The sequence below is a fragment of the Octopus sinensis genome, linkage group LG11, assembly GCF_006345805.1.
Source record: "Octopus sinensis linkage group LG11, ASM634580v1, whole genome shotgun sequence".
NCBI lineage: Eukaryota > Metazoa > Mollusca > Cephalopoda > Octopoda > Octopodidae > Octopus > Octopus sinensis.
In genome coordinates this window covers 73,168,130-73,187,884 of record NC_043007.1, presented here as the reverse complement: position 1 = coordinate 73,187,884, position 19,755 = coordinate 73,168,130, and the positions used below count along the sequence as shown (strand labels likewise).

At 37.6% G+C, this 19,755-nt stretch overlaps 2 protein-coding genes across 5 annotated transcripts in view; one reads left to right on the top strand and one right to left on the bottom strand.

Annotated features, from left to right (window-relative positions):
* Nucleotides 1-9,736, bottom strand: part of LOC115217569 — a 36,827-nt gene extending 27,091 nt beyond the window's left edge. The window contains exons 1-2 of one of the 4 annotated variants that reach the window (XM_036507699.1): nucleotides 9,337-9,736; nucleotides 224-251 (exon numbers count right to left, since the gene is read on the bottom strand). In XM_036507699.1, coding sequence (XP_036363592.1) covers nucleotides 224-251; nucleotides 9,337-9,423 — 115 coding nt within the window. In that variant the 5' untranslated portion in view covers nucleotides 9,424-9,736. The remainder of the gene's footprint in view (nucleotides 1-223; nucleotides 252-9,336) is intronic. The other 3 variants (XM_036507698.1, XM_029787309.2, XM_036507700.1) reach the window with 3 other exon arrangements.
* Nucleotides 8,086-19,755, top strand: part of LOC115217571 (coiled-coil domain-containing protein 134) — an 87,019-nt gene continuing 75,349 nt past the window's right edge. Inside the window, exon 1 of the mRNA XM_036507701.1 lies at nucleotides 8,086-8,161. Within this exon, the coding sequence (XP_036363594.1) occupies nucleotides 8,101-8,161 (61 nt within the window). The 5' untranslated portion in view covers nucleotides 8,086-8,100. The remainder of the gene's footprint in view (nucleotides 8,162-19,755) is intronic.

Sequence of the window (19,755 nt, the reverse complement as noted above, 5' to 3'; positions counted from 1 at the left end):
GGCTCAAACTGGAACTAATAAACATTCATGTGTGTTTGTGTGTGTGTGTGTGTGTGTGTGAGAGTGTGCGTGTGTGTGTGCGTGTATGTGTGTACATAGATGTGTGTACAGAAGATTATTATGCAAATTATTTAAGATATTAGATGCAAATATATTTTTAAAGAAAATAAAATGAATGTTTAATAAAATAAAATAAAGAAACTGTCAAAGATGTTCTACTTACTTCTATTGGAGAAATTACAACCAAAACTCTGTTGTTAAAGAAAAGAAGAAAAACAAGGGAAATTTTAATGAAGACCATGAAAAACAGCAGACAAGTGTTATACCTAATAATAATTATTGTTTCAAATTTTTCTCACGAGGGCAGCTTGGGGGAGGTGGGGATGAGTCAATTACATTGACCCCCAGTATTCAACTGGTACCTATTTTACCAACCCAGAAAGGATGAAAGGCAAAGGATGTTCCGCAAAGACCGCATTAATCGCCATGGAGGGGGTGTGATGATTTATGTTCGATCAAATCTATCAGCAATTCCCTGTGATGATTTGAACCAATCTCAGCAGGAAGTATTTTTCTGCAATATACACATGACCATGTCAACACTTCTGCTCGGAGTCGTTTACCGTCCCCCAATTATCGTCAAGACGCACAGCTTTTTGATATTCTCAGAACTGCTGCCATGAAAACAGCCGCGTATGTGTATATTGCAGGCGACTTCAATTTCCCTGAGATTGACTGGGAGGCCTTCCGTTGGCCGCAAAGTGCAGACGATTTCCTTGAACTGGTGCTGAATTCAAATTGGTCCCAAGTTGTTACCTCCCCGACAAGGGGTAACAACACTTTGGATCTGCTACTTACCACTTCTCCTGAAACAATCACTTGTGTCACTACTGAAGAACCTTTAGGTGACTCTGATCATTCCATGATCATGGCTGACTTGTCTCTGATTGGTTGTAACAAAAAACACAACCATCTTCAGACTGCCCGCTTTGATTGGAATAAAGCAGACTGGAGCTCTTATTGTACTAAACTGCAACGCCCAAACTGGCTCGAATTTTATGCCTCTGGAGATGTGGACACTATACTCCAGAACATTCTGAGTTCAATATGAGCGGCATGTGCAGCATCAGTACCACGCAAGCACAAAAACCCCCCCAATAGTGCAATTTAGGAGACAGCATGCAGTCCAACTTGCCAGGAAAGAACACCGTAATGCTGAACAGGAATACAAATTGCACAAATCAGAGAGCAACAGGAAAAAGCGCAATAGGTCAGCCAACCACCTCAAGCAGGGGACAGAAAAGGCAGTGCTTGAATTTGAACAACGCATTGCAGCTAACCCTGACAGCAAAGTGTTCTGGAAGTATGTGCACTCAAAGCAGAGACCCCACTCTCCAGTTGGTCCCCTTCGCAATCCCCACACAGGACAGATTACTGGCAATCCTGAAGAATGTGCAGAAATCATTGCTGGATGCTATGCCGGCATCTTTACTGTCGAAGGCCAAAATGTTCCATCTTCATCACCACTGACATCAGACTCTATATCTACTATGCAATTTACACCAGCATTGCTACAACGCCACCTTAAGAATAAACACAACTATGCCTCTCCTGTTCTCGATGGTGTTACATACCTACTTCTCAAACGCGGTGGGTACTTTCTTCTAAGCCAACTTTATCTATTCTTCCAATTCTGTCTTGACAATGGTGTTACTCCAGAACAGTGGAAGACTGCCAGTGTTATCCCTCTGTTCAAAAAAGGCGACCGCACATCGCCTGTCAACTATCACCCCATTAGTCTTACTAGCTGCATCACCAAACTGATGGAATCCTGTATCAGAGAAACCCTCTGGAACTTCTGAAAGTCGGATTTATTCCTAACTCCAGCTGCTGTAATCAACTCATCGAGTTTCTTGAGGACGTTACCTAAATCACTGATCGCGGATCCTGGGTGGATGTTGTTTACCTGGACTTTGCTAAGGTTTTTAACTCTGTGCCACACAAAAGACTTATGGTGAAGCTTTCTGCGTTGGGCGTAAGAGACAAACTCTATAACTGGTTGAAGTCCTTTATTTTCGGTCGAAAAGAGGTTGTCACAGTTCTAGGACAGCACTCTTCGCCCTATGAGATGACATCTGGTGTACCTCAGGGATGTGTTCTTGGCCCCCTTTTATTTGTTGCATATGTTAATGACATAGATGCCAACTTAAAGAATGCCACAGTGCTGAAATATGGAGGTGACATCAAGCTATACCTCAAAATAAAGAGGTCAGATCCTGTACACTATAGATCTCTATTGCAAGCAGACCTGGACACAATGCAGCAGTGGATCATGGACTGGCAACTCAAGCTGGCTGTGGACAAATGTACCACCATGCATTTTGGGAGGAGAAACCCAGCGTTCACCTACTCCCTCCACAACACTAGTCTCAAAAAGTCTTCATGTGAAAGTGACTTGGGTGTTATCGACAGTGATTTGCGTTGGACAAAACACATCGCTAAAATTGTCAAGAAGGCTGAGGTTGTCTTGGCATCACTCACCAAATCCTATGTGAGCCGCTCTCCGACTATCTATCTGCAGCTTTATACAGCTATGGTAAGACCTCACCTGGAATTTGCATCACCGGTCTGGAACCCCTATCTTGCCCAGGATATCAATCGTCTGGAACCCCTATCTTGCCCAGGATATCAATCGTCTGGAAGCCGTTCAGCGACGTGCAACCAAAAGAATACCCTCCATCAGGCATTTGCCATATCCTGAACGCCTTACTTCCCTGAGCATGGACACATTGAAACTCTGACGTCTGGCAGCTGACTTGGCAGACACCCATAAAATTATCAACCATCGTACAAACAATAATTCTGAGCACCTTTTCAAACTCCACCCATCTAACACCCGTGGACATATTTACAAAGTCAGAAAACAGCACAGCTCCCATGACTTCAGGAAACATTTTTTCATGTTGAGAGTTGCTGAAGCATGGAACAAACTGCCGGCATCGGTTGTTTGTTGTCGGAGCACTGCATCCTTCAAAACTTCCATGCTTTCTGAGATTCGCCAACACTACACCTGATTTTCTCCCCTCCATACACATACAAGCATGTATCTGACTCATGCATTGTTCGCTTTCCAGACATTTGTACATTACTGCATATACTCTGACAAGTTGTGGTGCACCTGAGCACTGTATACAATAATTTCATTATTTAAAGTCGACCTCAGCGGAATTTGCCTAATAATAATAATTATAATAATAATAATCCTTTCAACAGGAAGCACAAGGCCTCAAATTTTGTGGGAGGGGACTAGTTGATTGCATCAACCCCAGTGTTTCAAAGATGAAAAGCAGTCGACCTCAGCAGAATTTGCCTGATAATAATAATAATAATAATAATAATAATAATAATAATAATCACCATTATCATCATCGTTGCTGTCCTGTGCTAGTGGCACGTAAAAAGCACCCACTACACTCTTGGAGTGGTTGGCATTAGGAAGGGCATCCAGCAGTAGAAACTCTACCAAATTAAGATTGGAGCCTGGTGCAGCCATCTGGTTCGCCAACCTTCAGTCAAAATCATCCAACCCATGCTAGCATGTAAAGCGGACATTAAACGATGATGATGATGATGATTATCTGTGCTTGCATGGGTTGATCAGAGTTTATTGAGGCAGATTTTCTACAGTTGGATGCTCTTCCTGTCACCAATCCTTACCTGTTTCTAAACATGGTTTTGCAGAATATTGGAAATGAATGACACTCATTTACAACTATCATACAATATCAAAACAATAACACACACATCTGTCTCCATTCACTACTACTCACCTCGTACCTTGAAGAGCCACCTGGACACCACATCATACTGGTTATCTACTCACAGATAACACTGGTTCTCATGGAGCTCCCCTACAACAAGAACCAGCACTACTCCAACCCTTTTGCTCATATCTTAATACCCACCAAGCATAAAGACACCCCCACCACTGCAACCACCTCAGATTTGGTAAACTTATGAGCTACACAGTGACCTCACTAGAGCTGGTGGCATGAGAAAAGAACTCAGTACACACTGTAAAGTGGTTGGCATTAGGGAGGACATCCAGCCATAGACATCATGCCAAAGTAGACAGCACAATGCACTCTTGGGACTATAAAGATCCCATCAAATGCCATATATATACACACATATATACATATATATACAAATCATCATCATCATCGTCGTCGTTTAATGTCCGTTTTCCATGCTAGCATGGGCTGGATGGTTCGACCGAGATTTGGGAAGCCAGGAGGCTGCACCAGGCTCCAGTCTGATCTGGCAGTGTTTCTATAGCTGGATGCCCTTCCTAATGCCAACCACTCCATGAGTGTAGTGGGTGCTTTTTACGTGCCAGGCGAGGCTGGCAATGGCCATGATTAGATTGGTGCTTTTTACATGTATATATATATATATATATGCATATATATATACATATATATGCATATATATGTATATATATATGCATATATATGTGTATGTATATATATGCATATGTATGTATATATATATATATGCATATATACATATATATGCATATATATGTACATATGCATATATATGCATCTGTGTGTGTGTGTGTGTGTGTGTGTGTGCGCGTGCATGCGTGTGTGTGTGGTGGATCTTACAGGCATGAAGTTTATTTGATCCACCATACCCAAATTTCAAGTAATAGTTCAACAGAACGTTTCTCACGGTGGAACAATGATTTTTCAGTGACAGCAGTTTTACATTTTCCGGATGCCTTAGCTAGGCCGAAATGATGTCTTCACCACTTGACCTTTCTAACCCCTCCTAGATCACCAAAAGCTAGAATTAAGATAACAAATACCATCAACTAAATCCATTGTTCTTAACGATATGTCTATCTTTCTGGATAGTTATAAAAACAAGAACCCCCAAACAAAAATCAGTTAGTAACCTGGTGACAACTTAGTTAATTAGTTCGTGACAATTCAATCAGTTAATTAATGAATGACAGTTTGAGTCAGGGACAGCTACCATCAATTAGGGAGTAGAACACTAGAATCATGATCACAAGTAAGGCAGCTACTAAAGACAATGGTCAAATGGAGAAATGAAATTTACTGTCAGCAGCTATGAGACCCAACTTCCCACACTCACACACTTTCACTAACTCACTTTGTCTTCTCTGCACATTACCATATCTCTATGGTTTACTACTACAATAAGAACACACAGGCCGAAATTAACTTTTTTACTTAACACACTCTAGGATTTTATCACCAGGATTTTATCACCTGCCTTTCTGCGCACCTTTGCTTTCAGATTTGTTTCCTATGTGGGTGTGAAGTAGAAAAATATCCATTTTTCTCAAAGTTACGAGGGAAAAACAGCGGATCTCGTGAATTTTTCGAAGTCCTCTCCCCACCCCCTCAGAAAAGATTTCACTCACAAATTTCGTAATCCACACTGTTTGAAAGGTATTTATATAAAATTTCACTAAAAAAAAGGCAAGACTTCCTGTTGTACCCACCAAAAAACACCCCTTTTTTTTTTTTTTTTTTTTTTTACAGAAACCCCCGTTTTCAGCTACAGAGAATACAAATCTGCAAAAAATTGGCTTTCTCAACTTACCCCCCACCCCCAATCTCTTCATTTTAAACTTTTTTCACAAATTTTTTTTCAAAATATGCAAAAAAATACGGAGATTATGATATGCTTCTGAAAAAAATATTTTTAATTTTTGTAAAATTTTTTATCAGAAATTTTTTTTTTGTCAAAATATGCAGAAAAAAACAGATTATGATTCTGAAACAAATTTCCAAAAATTTTACTACTTAGGGTTAGGATTTTAAGGTTAGAGGGTTAGGGTTAGGGTTTTGGGTTCGGGTTATGGAAAGAAGTGCACCAAAAAACAATAAGTTGTGAGAAAATGGGGTGGCAGGAGGAAGTCTTTAAAGAAATCCATTTTTCTAAAAGTTATGAGGGAAAACATCGGATCTCGTGAATTTACTGAAGGCCTCTCTCCACCTCCCATTGCTTTCCGGGCATTTTTGTTTTCATATTCGTTTCCTATACTTTTTTTGACACCCGTTGCACTATTTTTTTTTTTCAATTTCATTTCCGAGTAATAATGTTAACATTAACCAAAAATTATGTTAGTAAATGTTTTTCTCTTACACAAACATGCAAAACTCGATACTGGAAAGTGTTGGAATTTTTTTTTATTGGATAATTGTATTAATTCCATTGTAAAAACCAAGAATGAAAAAAAAAATCGAAAAGCAGTGGAAAGTTTTTGAATTAACTGGGTAGTGGGGAAATATTTAAAAATAATTTTTTTTTTATTGGATAATCATATTAATTCCATTATGCAGATGACAAAATCGAAAAAATTTTGTGAAAATTCTTAAAATTATGGAAGTTATGAGGAGTTTGAGTATGTGTTTCGATCAAAACCCCGCCAAAAAATCAGAACTGTAATTTTGCATGTGCACACAGCAAGAAATAACATAATTCGTACTGAAGTTTTACCTAGAGTGTGTGTGTGTGTGTGTGTGCGCAAAAGAAGTTATTTTTACATACCTTTCTTAATTCCAAAATAGGAAAAACTTGAACAATACTTTCAAAATATGTACACATAAATATTGTATTAAAATAAGTCATCTTTACAGACCACGTTTTCAATTATCAATATAATTGATAGCATAGTATGTATAAAATGAAATTAAATCCAGGTTTAGTCACAGGTAAAGTTTTAACATTTTTGTGACAACTTAGTGTCTCCATACATTCAAATGAAACAGTTAAAGAAAGAGATCTTTATCTTTTATCTTTTACTTGTTTCAGTCATTTGACTGTGGCCATGCTGGAGCACCGCCTTTAGTCGAGCAAATCGACCCCGGGACTTATTCTTTGTAAGCCCAGTACTTATTCTATCGGTCTCTTTTGCCGAACCGCTAAGTGACGGGGACGTAAACACACCAGCATCGGTTGTCAAGCAATGCTAGGGGGACAAACACACAAACACACACACATACACACACACATATATATATATACATATATACGACAGGCTTCTTTCAGTTTCCGTCTACCAAATCCACTCACAAGGCATTGGTCGGCCCGGGGCTATAGCAGAAGACACTTGCCCAAGATGCCACACAGTGGGACTGAACCCGGAGCCATGTGGTTGGTTAGCAAGCTACTTACCACACAGCCACTCCTGCGCCATTCTCTCTTAGAAAGAGAAATTAATTTTGGTATTGATAGAAAAGCAGAAAAAACCAGAAGCAGTCAAAATGGGAGAACGTGTTTGTGGGGTGGGGGGACAAATCCTAATCTCCGATATTGAAAACAGGAATTTGAAGAAATTTTTAGGGGGAAAAAAAGTGGGGGTGGGGTGCAAATGTCAAAAACTAATTTCTCTTCCAAAGAGAGAGTGACATTATCTCTTTCTTTCACATTTTTATTAGAATGTATGGAGACACTATGTTGTCACAAAATGTTAAAACTTCACTAACTTGATCGATTTGTGACGAATCCTGGATTTAATTTCATTTTATACACACTTATTTCTTTATTGCCCACAAGGGGCTAAACATAGAGGGGGACAAACAAAGACAGACAAAGGGATTAAGTGAATTACATCGACCCCAGTACCTAACTGGTAATTAATTTATCGACCCTGAAAGGATGAAAGGCAAAGCCGACCTCTTCGGAATTTGAACTCAGAACGTAACGACAGACGAAATACTTATTTCTTTACTACCCACAAGGGGCTAAACACCGAGGGGACAAACAAGGACAGACAACGGATTAAGTCGATTACATCGATTTCAGCGCATAACTGGTACTTCAATTATCGACCCCGAAAGGATGAAATTTGAACTCAGAACACAAAGACAGACGAAATAGCGCTAGGCATTTCGCCCAGCGTGCTAACGTTTCTGCCATGTCGCAACATGGTCTGTAAAGATAACTTATTTTAATACCATATTTATGTGTGCTTTTTCATATATGTTTCTCTTGCCCTGTCACCCCTACAAATACCCACACAGAGTTACTTCTTGGGGGGGGGGGAGCTTAACAATCATGGCTGAAGTACAATTTTGGAAGTATTGTTCAAGTTTTTCTTATTTTGAAGTTAAGAAAGGTAACTAAAAATAACTTTTTTTGCACACACACACACACACACTAGGTAAAAACTTCAGTACGAATTATGAGAATACCTTGAATTATACTACTTCTTGCTGAAAGTAGTATAATGAAACTTTTTTTTTTATTTTGTGATTCGTGTTTGTGATGAGCGTATTTAAAAACCTGATCTCCGATATAAACTTGAAAGGAAGTTTTTTTTCAGAAATCGTGTCGTTTAGCTGTTGTTTCTAGCATGTAACATTGCGGAGAGAACATTTGCGCTACCCAAATTTTTTTCCTTCCACCTCTCCACTTTTACAAAGATAAAAACTCCGAATGTTTCACTTTTAGCGTAGAATTCTACGCACGCGTGAAACATTCGGAGAGGTGATGGATGGAGGAAGGGTCATTGAGTGTTTCTTTTTAAGAAAGATTAAAAGTTTTTATAAAAAAGGCGAAGTTAAAGAATAAGCACACCTGGTATTTAAGGGTTTAGGGTTACGCCGAAAACGGGTGGTGTGGTATTCTTTACCTCCACTAAAAAAAAAAAAACATTTCCAGATTCGTAATCTCTGTATTTTTTCTAGATGGATAAAAAAAATAATTTGAAAAAAAAAAGTTCAAAATTACTAAATTGGAGTGGGGAGCTGAGAAATTAAAATTTTGAAAACGTGATTTGGGGGCAAAATCGTATTTTCCTATATTGAAAACATACAAATCCGAAGAAATTTTGAGAGAAAAAAAAGTCGGTAATGGGTGGTGACAAGCGCTTTATTTTCGCCATAAACTCATTCACACTGAAACACACGCACACTACTCGGAAAGCTGCTTAAAATGATCATTGTAACTGAATATGAAACCTGTTGACTGCTTACGCCATTACTTCAAACCTTTCTTATTTTAACTTTCTAGTAATTAACAACCTAAGAAAGAAAACGGCTTGCGTATTTTCCTTGTTCGTAAAAGACTTCATAAACAGTAATTATGAGAAGAAACGATTAGATTCGATTTTGAAATGATATTGTTCCACAATAACTGTGCACAAAGTGGACATCACAAACAATGACTTTCTATTAAACATGTTTGTTATAACACCTAATAATTTAACTAGTTGATCAATTTAATTATTAAAGTAGTTTAATTATAAAGAATAGGATTGTAATAATGGATTAAAAGAGTTAAAGTACTTACATTGTGATTTTTGGGACACGGAAGTAAACAATCAGCTTTAGTCTGCCCAAAGTTAAGCAATATGATGTAAACAATGATAAAGACCATCTTCGGCTAATTTCTAATTAAAAAGGAGTATATTGTAAAGTTTTTCATACATCTAGTGGGAATTGTTAATTGTGATAGTATATTATTATTGTTGTAGTTGAAGGAGACGAGTTACTGGAAACAAATTAGAGCAGTCTGAAAAAATTTTTCAACGTCACTAGATTATATCCGGTATTGTGGGCTGATACAATGTAAACATTTCACAATTACTGATGAAACATTCTTAATAGTTCACTACTATACTTTGTCGTGTTAGTCACGTTGTGTAAAGTAACGTTTCGCTTTTTCAAGCATGAACATTTTTTACAGCTTCACAAACAAAAAAATGATAACAATATTGATAGGATTCTAGTATTTTGCTAGAAAACAAGACAAGACTTCCAATTGTACCCCCAAAAAAACACACCCCTTTTTTTTTTTTTTTTTTTTTTTACACAAAACCCTGTTTTCGGCTACGGAGAATATGAATCTGCTAAAAAAAAATTCAGCAAAAATCGGCATTTTGAAATTACCCCTACCCCCTTCTCAAATCCTTCGTTTTTAACTTTTTTCACAATTTTTTTTTTTTTTTCCAAAATATGCGGAAAAATAAGGATATTATGATTCTGAAAAAAATTTCAAAAAATTTTTCTGCCGAGGTTTAGGGTTAGGGTTAGGGTTGGTGTTTTGGTAAATGAAAATTTACTGGTGTTTTAAGGTTGGGGTTTTAGGGTTACGGTTACGGAAAAAACTGAAAACTGAAAAATTTGGAGGCGGGGTGGAGTAAGGGGGTGCAAGAAATTTCCAAATTCAGATTTTTGGCAATTTTCCGGAATCTCCGTATCCGAAATGGTGGGTTTGGGGCAAAAAAATTTTTAAAAAACAATAATTTGCAAGAAAATAGGGGGGGGGGAGGAATTCTTTCCCAAAACAAATATTATTATGGTAATAAGGGTTTTAAATTGCAATGATAATTTTTGGATAAAGGAAATATTGTTCTGGTATACGATGGAGAGAAGCTTTGACCAGTGCTCATCTGTCACGCTGGTCGTAAGGTTAATTTACAAATCAAAGTAGTTCTATATTAAACTTACGTAATTAATAGATGCATAATGCAGTTTTCTGAAAGCTAATAAATACTGGTGGCAAATGCCCAGGAAATTTGAAAATGGTATGTTGTACAATTAATGTTAGCAATCATCTCAGAAGTACAAACTCTCTGTAGAGTTCAATAATTTCTTTCTATGTAGTTCCATTCAACATGCGAATGGTATATTCAAGTGAGTTTATGCTGTATAATGTAACATTTATAGCAAGCTACTTGTGTATTGTTTAAAACAAGAAGAAGCTATGAGGATTGCTACTAGTCACTAGATCAACCTTTGACCTCTCATTCTCCACCAGCTTCGGTATGCTCGAGAGAAGCTACCTCACTCCACCAAGGTTCCTAGCAGAATTAGTCCTGCCAACCCCACCACTCCTACAACTTTTAACCTTCCCCCCACACCACCTGACATCCGTTCTAGTCCACCATTGCAACCAATACTGCTTGCCCTGCCTCCTCTCTTAATTCACTTCCTCGACTGAGTTCTTATGCTGGCCCTCTACTGTTGGCCAATGCTAGCTCACCACCTGACTGTGCTCTCTGTGCTTGCGCTAGCCAATACCTATAAACAATTGTCATCTATGCCACCAAAATTACCACAGAAGTTATGTCTGCATCACCAAGGCTCAAGCCGAAAGGCTTCCATACAGGACCTGCAGTCAGTGCCACTTCAACTCCAATGCTCTCCGTGGAGATGCCCCACACTGCAGCAACCAGTTCGCTACTGAGAACTTTGCTGCAATCTTCCAGGGTTTATCCAAATCGAAGCTCATTAATCAGATCCTTAATGAAGCCCAGAATAGCTTTGCTCATGCGCTCTTCAGCTTGTTGAAAAACGTATGTTTATTCAACAGTACGTCCGACTGACAGAAACTGTTTCTGTTCCCTTTCATCTCTCTCCACATGCACGATCTGAAATCAGGCTGCCTTACATCCTCTCTCAAGCAACAATTCCAGTTATTTGAGTCTGCCCCGACCACTTCTCACCTCAATTTAACATCAAGCACGGTTCCTACCAACAGGCAACATCAGTGTGCAGTCAATACCAAATTCAGCAAATTTCACATAAAAGGGGCTATCCGTCTCCTCTCTTCTCTATCCTCCCTCTGTGTAACTCTGAGTCTCTTAAATGTCTGAAAGAGCAGCACCCAACAGCATCCCCAGATAATCAGCTAAACTGGCCTGATCCCCCAGAATACTTGAGACTGGTCTTCACTTCTGATAACATTAGAAAGGCGATTTCATCCTATTCTGCTGGTTCAGGTGCAGGAATTGACAGCCTTCAGCTTCAACACCTCAAGGATATTTCCTTATTGGCCGGTGATGCTGGACTCGAGCTCTTGGACAATTTGACTCAGTTTGTGATCCAGTTCTTTTCAGTGAACATTCTCCCCTATATCCGCCCACTGTTCTTCAGTGCAAAATTATTCAGGATCACTAAACCATATGGATACCTGCACCTCATTTTAGTTGGCTGCACCCTTCACTGTCTCACCGCAAAGGTGTGTTTACAATCTGTCTCTAACCTATTGGAGGAGGAATTTTCCTCCACCCAGCTAGGAGTGGGCACCAAATTTGGATGTGAAGCTGCTGCCCATGCTACCAGAGCCTATGCCAACTTGCCCTCCTTGTCTCTCAAGGTCATTCTCAAACTTAACCTCAACTATGCATTCAACTCTGTCAGCCATGATGCTGTCTTCAGCTCAGCAAGAGAAAGGTTCCCACAACTCTACCGCTCTGCATGGCAGGCTTATCAAGAGCCCTCCTACCTCTCTTTTGGTGACCAAATCATCACCTCTGCCTTAGGAGTCTGACAGGGTGACCCACTTGGGGCTACTCTGTTTGCACTGGGCATTGATGACATCACTAAGATGGGGGTCAAGCTAGACCGGTATCTCAATGACGCTTGTTTGGTAGGACCTCCAGACAGGGTTCTCGCCATTGCAGACATGATGGTTGGGGAGCTTGGTCATCAGGGTCTCCAAGTAAACAGCTTCAAATGCGAGCTCTGGATCTTCAGCCACCTAGCTTCTCAACATCAACAAACAATAGACCTATTTGCAGCATCCTTCCCTTCCATTGTAGTCCTTCCCTCATCGGCTTGGTGCTCCTTTGGAGCCCCAATTACTGACCTTGCCTTTGAGTCCATCTTCCAGTCAAAGGTGGCTGCCCTTGAGCAGTTGCTGAAGAATATTGAAGCAATCGAACCCCATCAAGGTTTCTTCATACTTAGAAATTACCTTTCGATCTCTAAGCTTCTATATTTGCTCAGAGTCAGTTCCTCTCACCGATTCCTATATTGTCTCTGACTCTTTGACAATCAAATCTTCAAGAGACTCCAATGCCTGGTCAATGTCAGACTCTCTCCAACATCAGACGATCAGTCTGCATTGTCCAAGCAAGTTGCGGGTCTTGGTCTTTGTAATTGTTTGTCCCTCTCTCTTCCCTGCTTCCTTTCCTCCATTCACGCCTGCTCCACCCTGGTGAGCAACATCCTCTCCTCTCCAACATGGACCAGTTCCAACAGGGAGTTGGATGAAGCTCTCCAACACTGGAGTGAATTGGGCTTGTCTGCTCCTGAGAAGGTGGAGGGCTGTCTGAGTCAGAGAGCTTGGGACAACATAATTCCGAAGGCCACTTTCAACTCCTTCTTCATCCAGTCGGACCAGTTTTCAAGGTGCCGCTTACTGTCTGCTAGTGCCAAATACTCAGGTGACTGGATTGATGCCATCCTTGTTGCTAATGTTGGTGGCCTACCCAGCTTGAACGAACTTCGTGTCTCCATTGCCCTCAGAGTGGGAGCTGACATATGCATGGGTTTGAGCTGTTGTTGTGGCAGGCTCCTCGACTCCACGAGCCTCCAGGGTTTTTCTTGCCACCTGAATGCTGGTCACATCATGTGTAATACAGAGTTAAACCTTATGCTCAAGAGGAGCTTGGCCCAGGCAAACATCCCCTCCATCTTGGAACCATCTGGGTTGTCCAGATGTGGTGGGAAAAGACCTAACAGCTTCACCATGTGCCCCTAGTCAAGAGGCAGATGCCTTGTCTGGGACATCACAGTTAGTGACTCCTTTGCTTCTTCTCACATCCTGGATGCTGCAGTCAAGGCGAGATTCACAGCTTCAGTGACCAAGCGGAACAAAATTCTAAAGTACTGCAATCTGTCGGCCAACTACATTTTCCATCCTGTAGCATTCAAGATGTTTGGTGGGGTCAGACCACTGACTGTAAGATTCCTGTCTTCACTGGCAGCTCACCTAGCTGAGGTAACTGGTGAAACTCATGAGGGCACTTGGTTGTTCTAGTGCATCAGTCTCGCCATCACCCATGGCAACACTGCAAGTGTGCTGGTGTACCTCAATAGTCATTAACAAAGTTTCCCAGTTTCCCCAAATTTTCAACCTAAGGTGGTGAATTGTCTTTGTTTTTCTTCTCGTTTTTTTTTTTTTTTGTGTTTACTGTTTTGTAATTTTTTCAATTGTGTTCTCTGTTTCATCCGTTTTTCTAATTTAATTTTTTTCTTTCTAATTTGTCATATTTCACATCAAATTCCGCAATCTGTGGAAAAATTTTTTTAAAAATAATAATAATAAAATTTCGATATTTTCACCAGCAACAAAGACAGGCAAGGTGGAATCCTTCTTTAGAAAGTTTTAAACTTGCCCAATACAATAGTGAGCAAAGAAAAGTTGCATATGTACAAATGTTATTATCTTTTCTTTAATAAAATGGAGGAGGTGCAAAATTTTCTTTAACATTTGGGTTGAGTGAAGGCGGTGAGCTGGCAGAATTGTTAGCATGCCAGGCATTTCATCTGTCTTTTCAGGGTCGATAAAATAGGTACCAGCTGAACACTGGGGTCAATGTAATCAACTTACCCCTCCTCTGAAAGTACTGGCCTTGTGCAAAAATTTGAAACCATTATTTGGGTTAAGGGGCAAATTGCCTCTTTGCAAACTTAATCTATGGATGACAACAAACTGCTTTTCAGCTATGTATTCATTCTTTTAAATGTTCCATGATTTTGGTCATTAAGTATCACTTTTCTATTCTCTTCTAAGGCAGAAGATTCGATCATTGTAGACCCAAAGTAAAACCTAACAGTTTTTCAAAATCTGATGACAACAAACGCTTCATTTCAAACGCTAAAACCTGTAAATTAAGGAATTTAATTTTAATTTTAAAAAAGTCACTTACCACATCTCTGGCAAACTGGGCAATGCTACACATCTTTACATACAAAACAACTCCCTCCACTAACTTTATTTCCTTTTAACTTTCTTAATAGTGCATATTTTTTGTAATAATCTTCAGATAAGTTTTAAGAGATATACATTGAATTCCTTGCACATGATTATTCCATTTTTTGTCTTGCTTCATAAAATTAGTCATTTTAAGTTTAACAAAAAGAGAAAAGGTTTTCTCTGCCATTAATTGACCTAGGCTCCCTGTCTTAATATTGAGAGAAAGAAAACTATTTGTGTGTTCCCAATATAAAAAAATTCAAACATTTTTGATAGATAGTCAGCAGATGCATGAAACACTCCTAAATGAAAATAGTGACATACAGCTAAAATAAGTAAAAATATTTCAACTTAAGGCTTTTAATATACATCATTGCTAAACCCAAACATGGCTCTAGTGTTTTATAATGTCTACAAGTTCGTTAATAATTTTTTTTTCCTAATTAATTAAAAATTTTAAGGTTCCCCAATAACGTTAACATTACAATTAGTGAATTCCACCAAACTAAGATCTGTAACATGATGCTTTTATGTTTTTCTTGAAAATATATTATTGCCATCCTGAGTATTTTTACAAGATGGATTTAGAAACGTTCACACAAAGGCTGCAGAAAAGAAGTGGTGCTTAGAAACAGAGCATTTTCCGAAAATTTCTGATTAGGATTGAATTAAATACTATATTTCTGGTTTAAAGGATGCAATCATTTAGTTATTTCTGATGAATAAGTGATAAATGGCAGCAGTTGAGAGGGAGTATCATTTTTGTTAAACCAGCTCACACTTATGAAACCTAATACAGCTTGATAAACCAGGGTAAGAATGGACAAAAGGGGTCTTTAGGAGAAAACTCGTGTTGGATATGTGTTATGAGTGATGTGGATGTTTGAAATGCTGGAATTGTTTCAGATATTGGAATTCTATCACAGGCCAAGAAAAGAAGTGAAGAAAGTTTGTTGTTTTATTCCAGGTTGTGATAGCTGTATTAACGTTACCATTAATGATAGCTGTATTAACGTTACCATCCCACTGCCACTCTACATTTGTCGCTTACACAATGCTGTTCCCTGATATCAGCCACACTCACTATGCCGCCTTATTTCTCTCACACTAACACTATTTGCACCCTTCTCATTTTATCAAATAATAGCCCAACCCCACTAGGGAGCCCATTATAGATTTTTATTGAAATCCAATTTGCATATAATTGAACTGGATGTTAGTTTAACATGTTTGCAAAGTTTCATCAAGATTGGTTCACTGGTATAGGCAGCAAGATGGTAACAGACAGATTGAGAGATTGAAATTGCCATTTATGTATAAGATTTCAATTGAAGATCAAGATCAAAGTTCAATGAATTTGAAGTTTCTACAAGTTTAGTAATCTGGGTAGTCGAAACATCTGCTGTATCAGAGCAGCTTCTAAGACACCAATATCAGCTGATTCACTGACAGAAAGGTTCTGAAGCTTATAGACTTTGCATTGCATGGCCCAGTGTTTTGGATGAACACTGCATTGAAGCCATTTGTTCGTATTACTTCTGATAAAGATGATAAAAATCTCCCTATTATAAGCAAAATTGGAGTAATATATAATGTTCAAATCAGAAGGTTTTTCCTACTTAGAAAATGATCTGGAACTTTCCTTGGACTCAAGCATTAATAATACTTTACTAGCTTCAAACAGGGATTTTCACTTTAGGATGTTTCTTACAGATATTATATGATACATCTGGACAAGTCTGAGCAAGATAACATCATTCAATCCGCAATTCTTTTTCTGTTTTTTATAATTTACCAATTCCATCTCCTCTTCCATTATTATATTCAGCCAATGACAGTATTTTCCTTTGTGAATACTTTTGAGTATAGCATAAAAATAGCATAAAAACAGCCTAATCACTAAAAACCATAATAAAATATCCATACCTTATTAAATTCAATAGCAAGTATTTATAGAAAATGTATAATAATTTAAGTATTATGAGCTAAAAATTGTTATTTAACTTATTTAGCTTATTATAATCAGGACTGAAACCCGGTATTAGTTAAAAGAATAATTGTTGTTAAAAGGACATACTAATATATACTAATATTAAATTAAGAAGTATAATATAGATTTTAAAAGTTATTTGTGTTAATCCATAAATGATATAATAGTTTCTTAGGGGTACTTAATTAGAAGGGCTGTTTGCATAAAGCCAATATAAATACCAAAATTAAGAGGACAGAACACTTTAAGAAAGGGATAAAAAAAACTTAGTTACTAAAACTATCTTAAACAATATGTCATTATTGTATAAAGTTAAAATTTAGGGTTATCAGGAAGATTTATCATTGAGGTGAAAGAACAAATTTACTATAAATTAATTAAATTATAATTTAGACAATTTAATTTTAAGTTGTGAAGATACCTATATTGTTTTTTATAAGCTAAGTATGGATTTATTAGGGGTACAAAAATTTAGGTTTGTCTAAAGGCAATTATGAAGTATTAAAATGATTGGGTAGGGTAGAAACACCATAAAAAAGGATATAAATCATGATGAAGTATATATACCAACTTAGTAACTTTAATAGAGAAGATTTATACAAAATATTTAATAATTCAAGTATTTAAAACTAAAAATTGTTTATTTACTTAATTAGCTTGTGTCTATAATCACTGATGCCAAGTATTAACTAAAGGAGAATTAATGCTATAGGGCATGCTACCTATGCACTGCTTTTAAATTAAGAGGTACATTATAGGTTTTAAAACCCAAGATCAATAAAGTGCTACTTTCTAAAATATTTGAAGGTACGGGTGACACTATGTACGCATGATACCCAAAGGTCTAATCGATTATTAATCAGGTTGCCATTATCCTTATGCTTAAAAATTTCATATGTTTCCATAGAGCAAAGCTCACACCTATATCTGCTATTTCTATAAGGCTGAGCTTTTTTTATTATTTCCCACTAGAGGCTAACCTCAATTACGCTTTCTAAATACATAGTGAAAGTAATTGAAATTGAAAGCATATAATAGTGAAAGTATTATCTAACATTACAATAGAAATGCTATTGTTTCACTTTTGACACGTAATACCGAAGCAGTGTAAGAGATAAGAGATTGCTCTGGGTTCATATAAGGCAACAAGTTGAAAATTTTTTTTTGCCCATGACACTACATGGACCCTAAGTAAGGCAAGTGTAAAATTTGAACAAAATCAGTTGAGTAGTTCTCAAGTTTTAGGGATGCACACATACAGACACACACACACACATTCTCAGTTTTATATATATGTATGTATGTATATATATATATATATATATATATATATGCATATATATATATTTATGTGTTATATATATATATATATATATATATATATATATATATATGTGTGTGTGTGTGTGTGTATTTGTATATAAATGTATATATATATATATATATATATATATATATATATATATATGTAAATGCCAAAAAATGAAGAACAAACACACACAAACCAACAATGCGAGGATGTGGTACATGTAAAGCATTAGCAAATGCTCAGGGAAGGAAAGAAAAGTGGTTTTACATTTCGAGCGAAGCTCTGCTTCAGGAATAGAGGAAAGTCCAATAGAAAAGGAAGACAGAGGAAAAAACAACTGCCGATTCACATGAGGTTACATTTTGAAAAATATATATATATATAATATATATATATATATGTGTGTGTGTGTTTATATATGTATATATATATGCATATATATATATATATATATATAAGAATGTATATATATATGTATGCATGTATATATAATTAATTATATATGTATATATATATATTATATATATATATATATACACATATATATAGATATATGTATATATATATATATGTATATATATATATGTATGTATGTATGTATATCTATGTATATATACATATGTATGTATATTATATATATATATGTGTGTGTGTGCATATATACATACATATGTATATATACATATGTATGTATATATATGTGTATATATATATATATGTATATATATATATGTTTGTATATATATATATATATGTATATATGTGTGTGTATGTGTGTGAAAAAGTGCCACACCCTAGCGGTTGAGGGAACCTGTGGAAGAGGCAGACCCAGGAAAACCTGGGACAAGGTGGTGAAGCACGACCTTCGAACTTTAGGTCTCACTGAGGAAATGACTAGAGACCGAGACCTCTGGAAGTATGCTGTGCATGAGAAGACCCGGCAGGACAAGTGAGACCATAACCCGTGGCCTTCTACACGGGATGTAGCCAGTCCACTTATGCATACCTTCCCTTCTTGGGACACAAAACTCTACTTGTGAAGACCTGTTGAGGCAAGTGAGAATCAGGATCGAAATGGAAATTGCAGCTGAGATACCAGTGCCGGTGGCACGTAAGAGAACCATCCAAACGTGGCCATTGCCAGTGCTGCCCCGATGCCTCGTGCCGTGGCACGTAAAAAGCACCATCCGTTCGTGGCCATTTGCCAGACTCGTCTGGCACCTGTGCCGGTGTCACGTAAAAAGCACCCACTACACTCATGGAGTGGTTGGCGTTAGGAAGGGCATCCAGCTGTAGAAACATTGCCAGATCAGACTGGGCCTGGTGCAGCCTTCTGGCTTCCCAGACCCCAGTTGAACCGTCCAACCCATGCTAGCATGGAAAGCGGATACTAAACGATGATGATGATGATGATGATGATATATATATATATATATATATAAAATTAAGAATGTGTGTCTGTCTGTATGTGTGCACCACTAAAACTTGAGAACTACCCAACTGATTTCATTCAATTCAGTGTCATGGGCCCAAAATATGTTCAGCTTCTTGCCTAATTCGAGCCCAGAGCAATCTCCTATGTCTTATACTATTTCAGCATTACATCAAATGTGAAATAATATCACCTTCATTGTAATGTGAGATAATACTCCCAGTTTTAATGTTTCTCTATTAATACTTTCACTTTGTATATATATATATA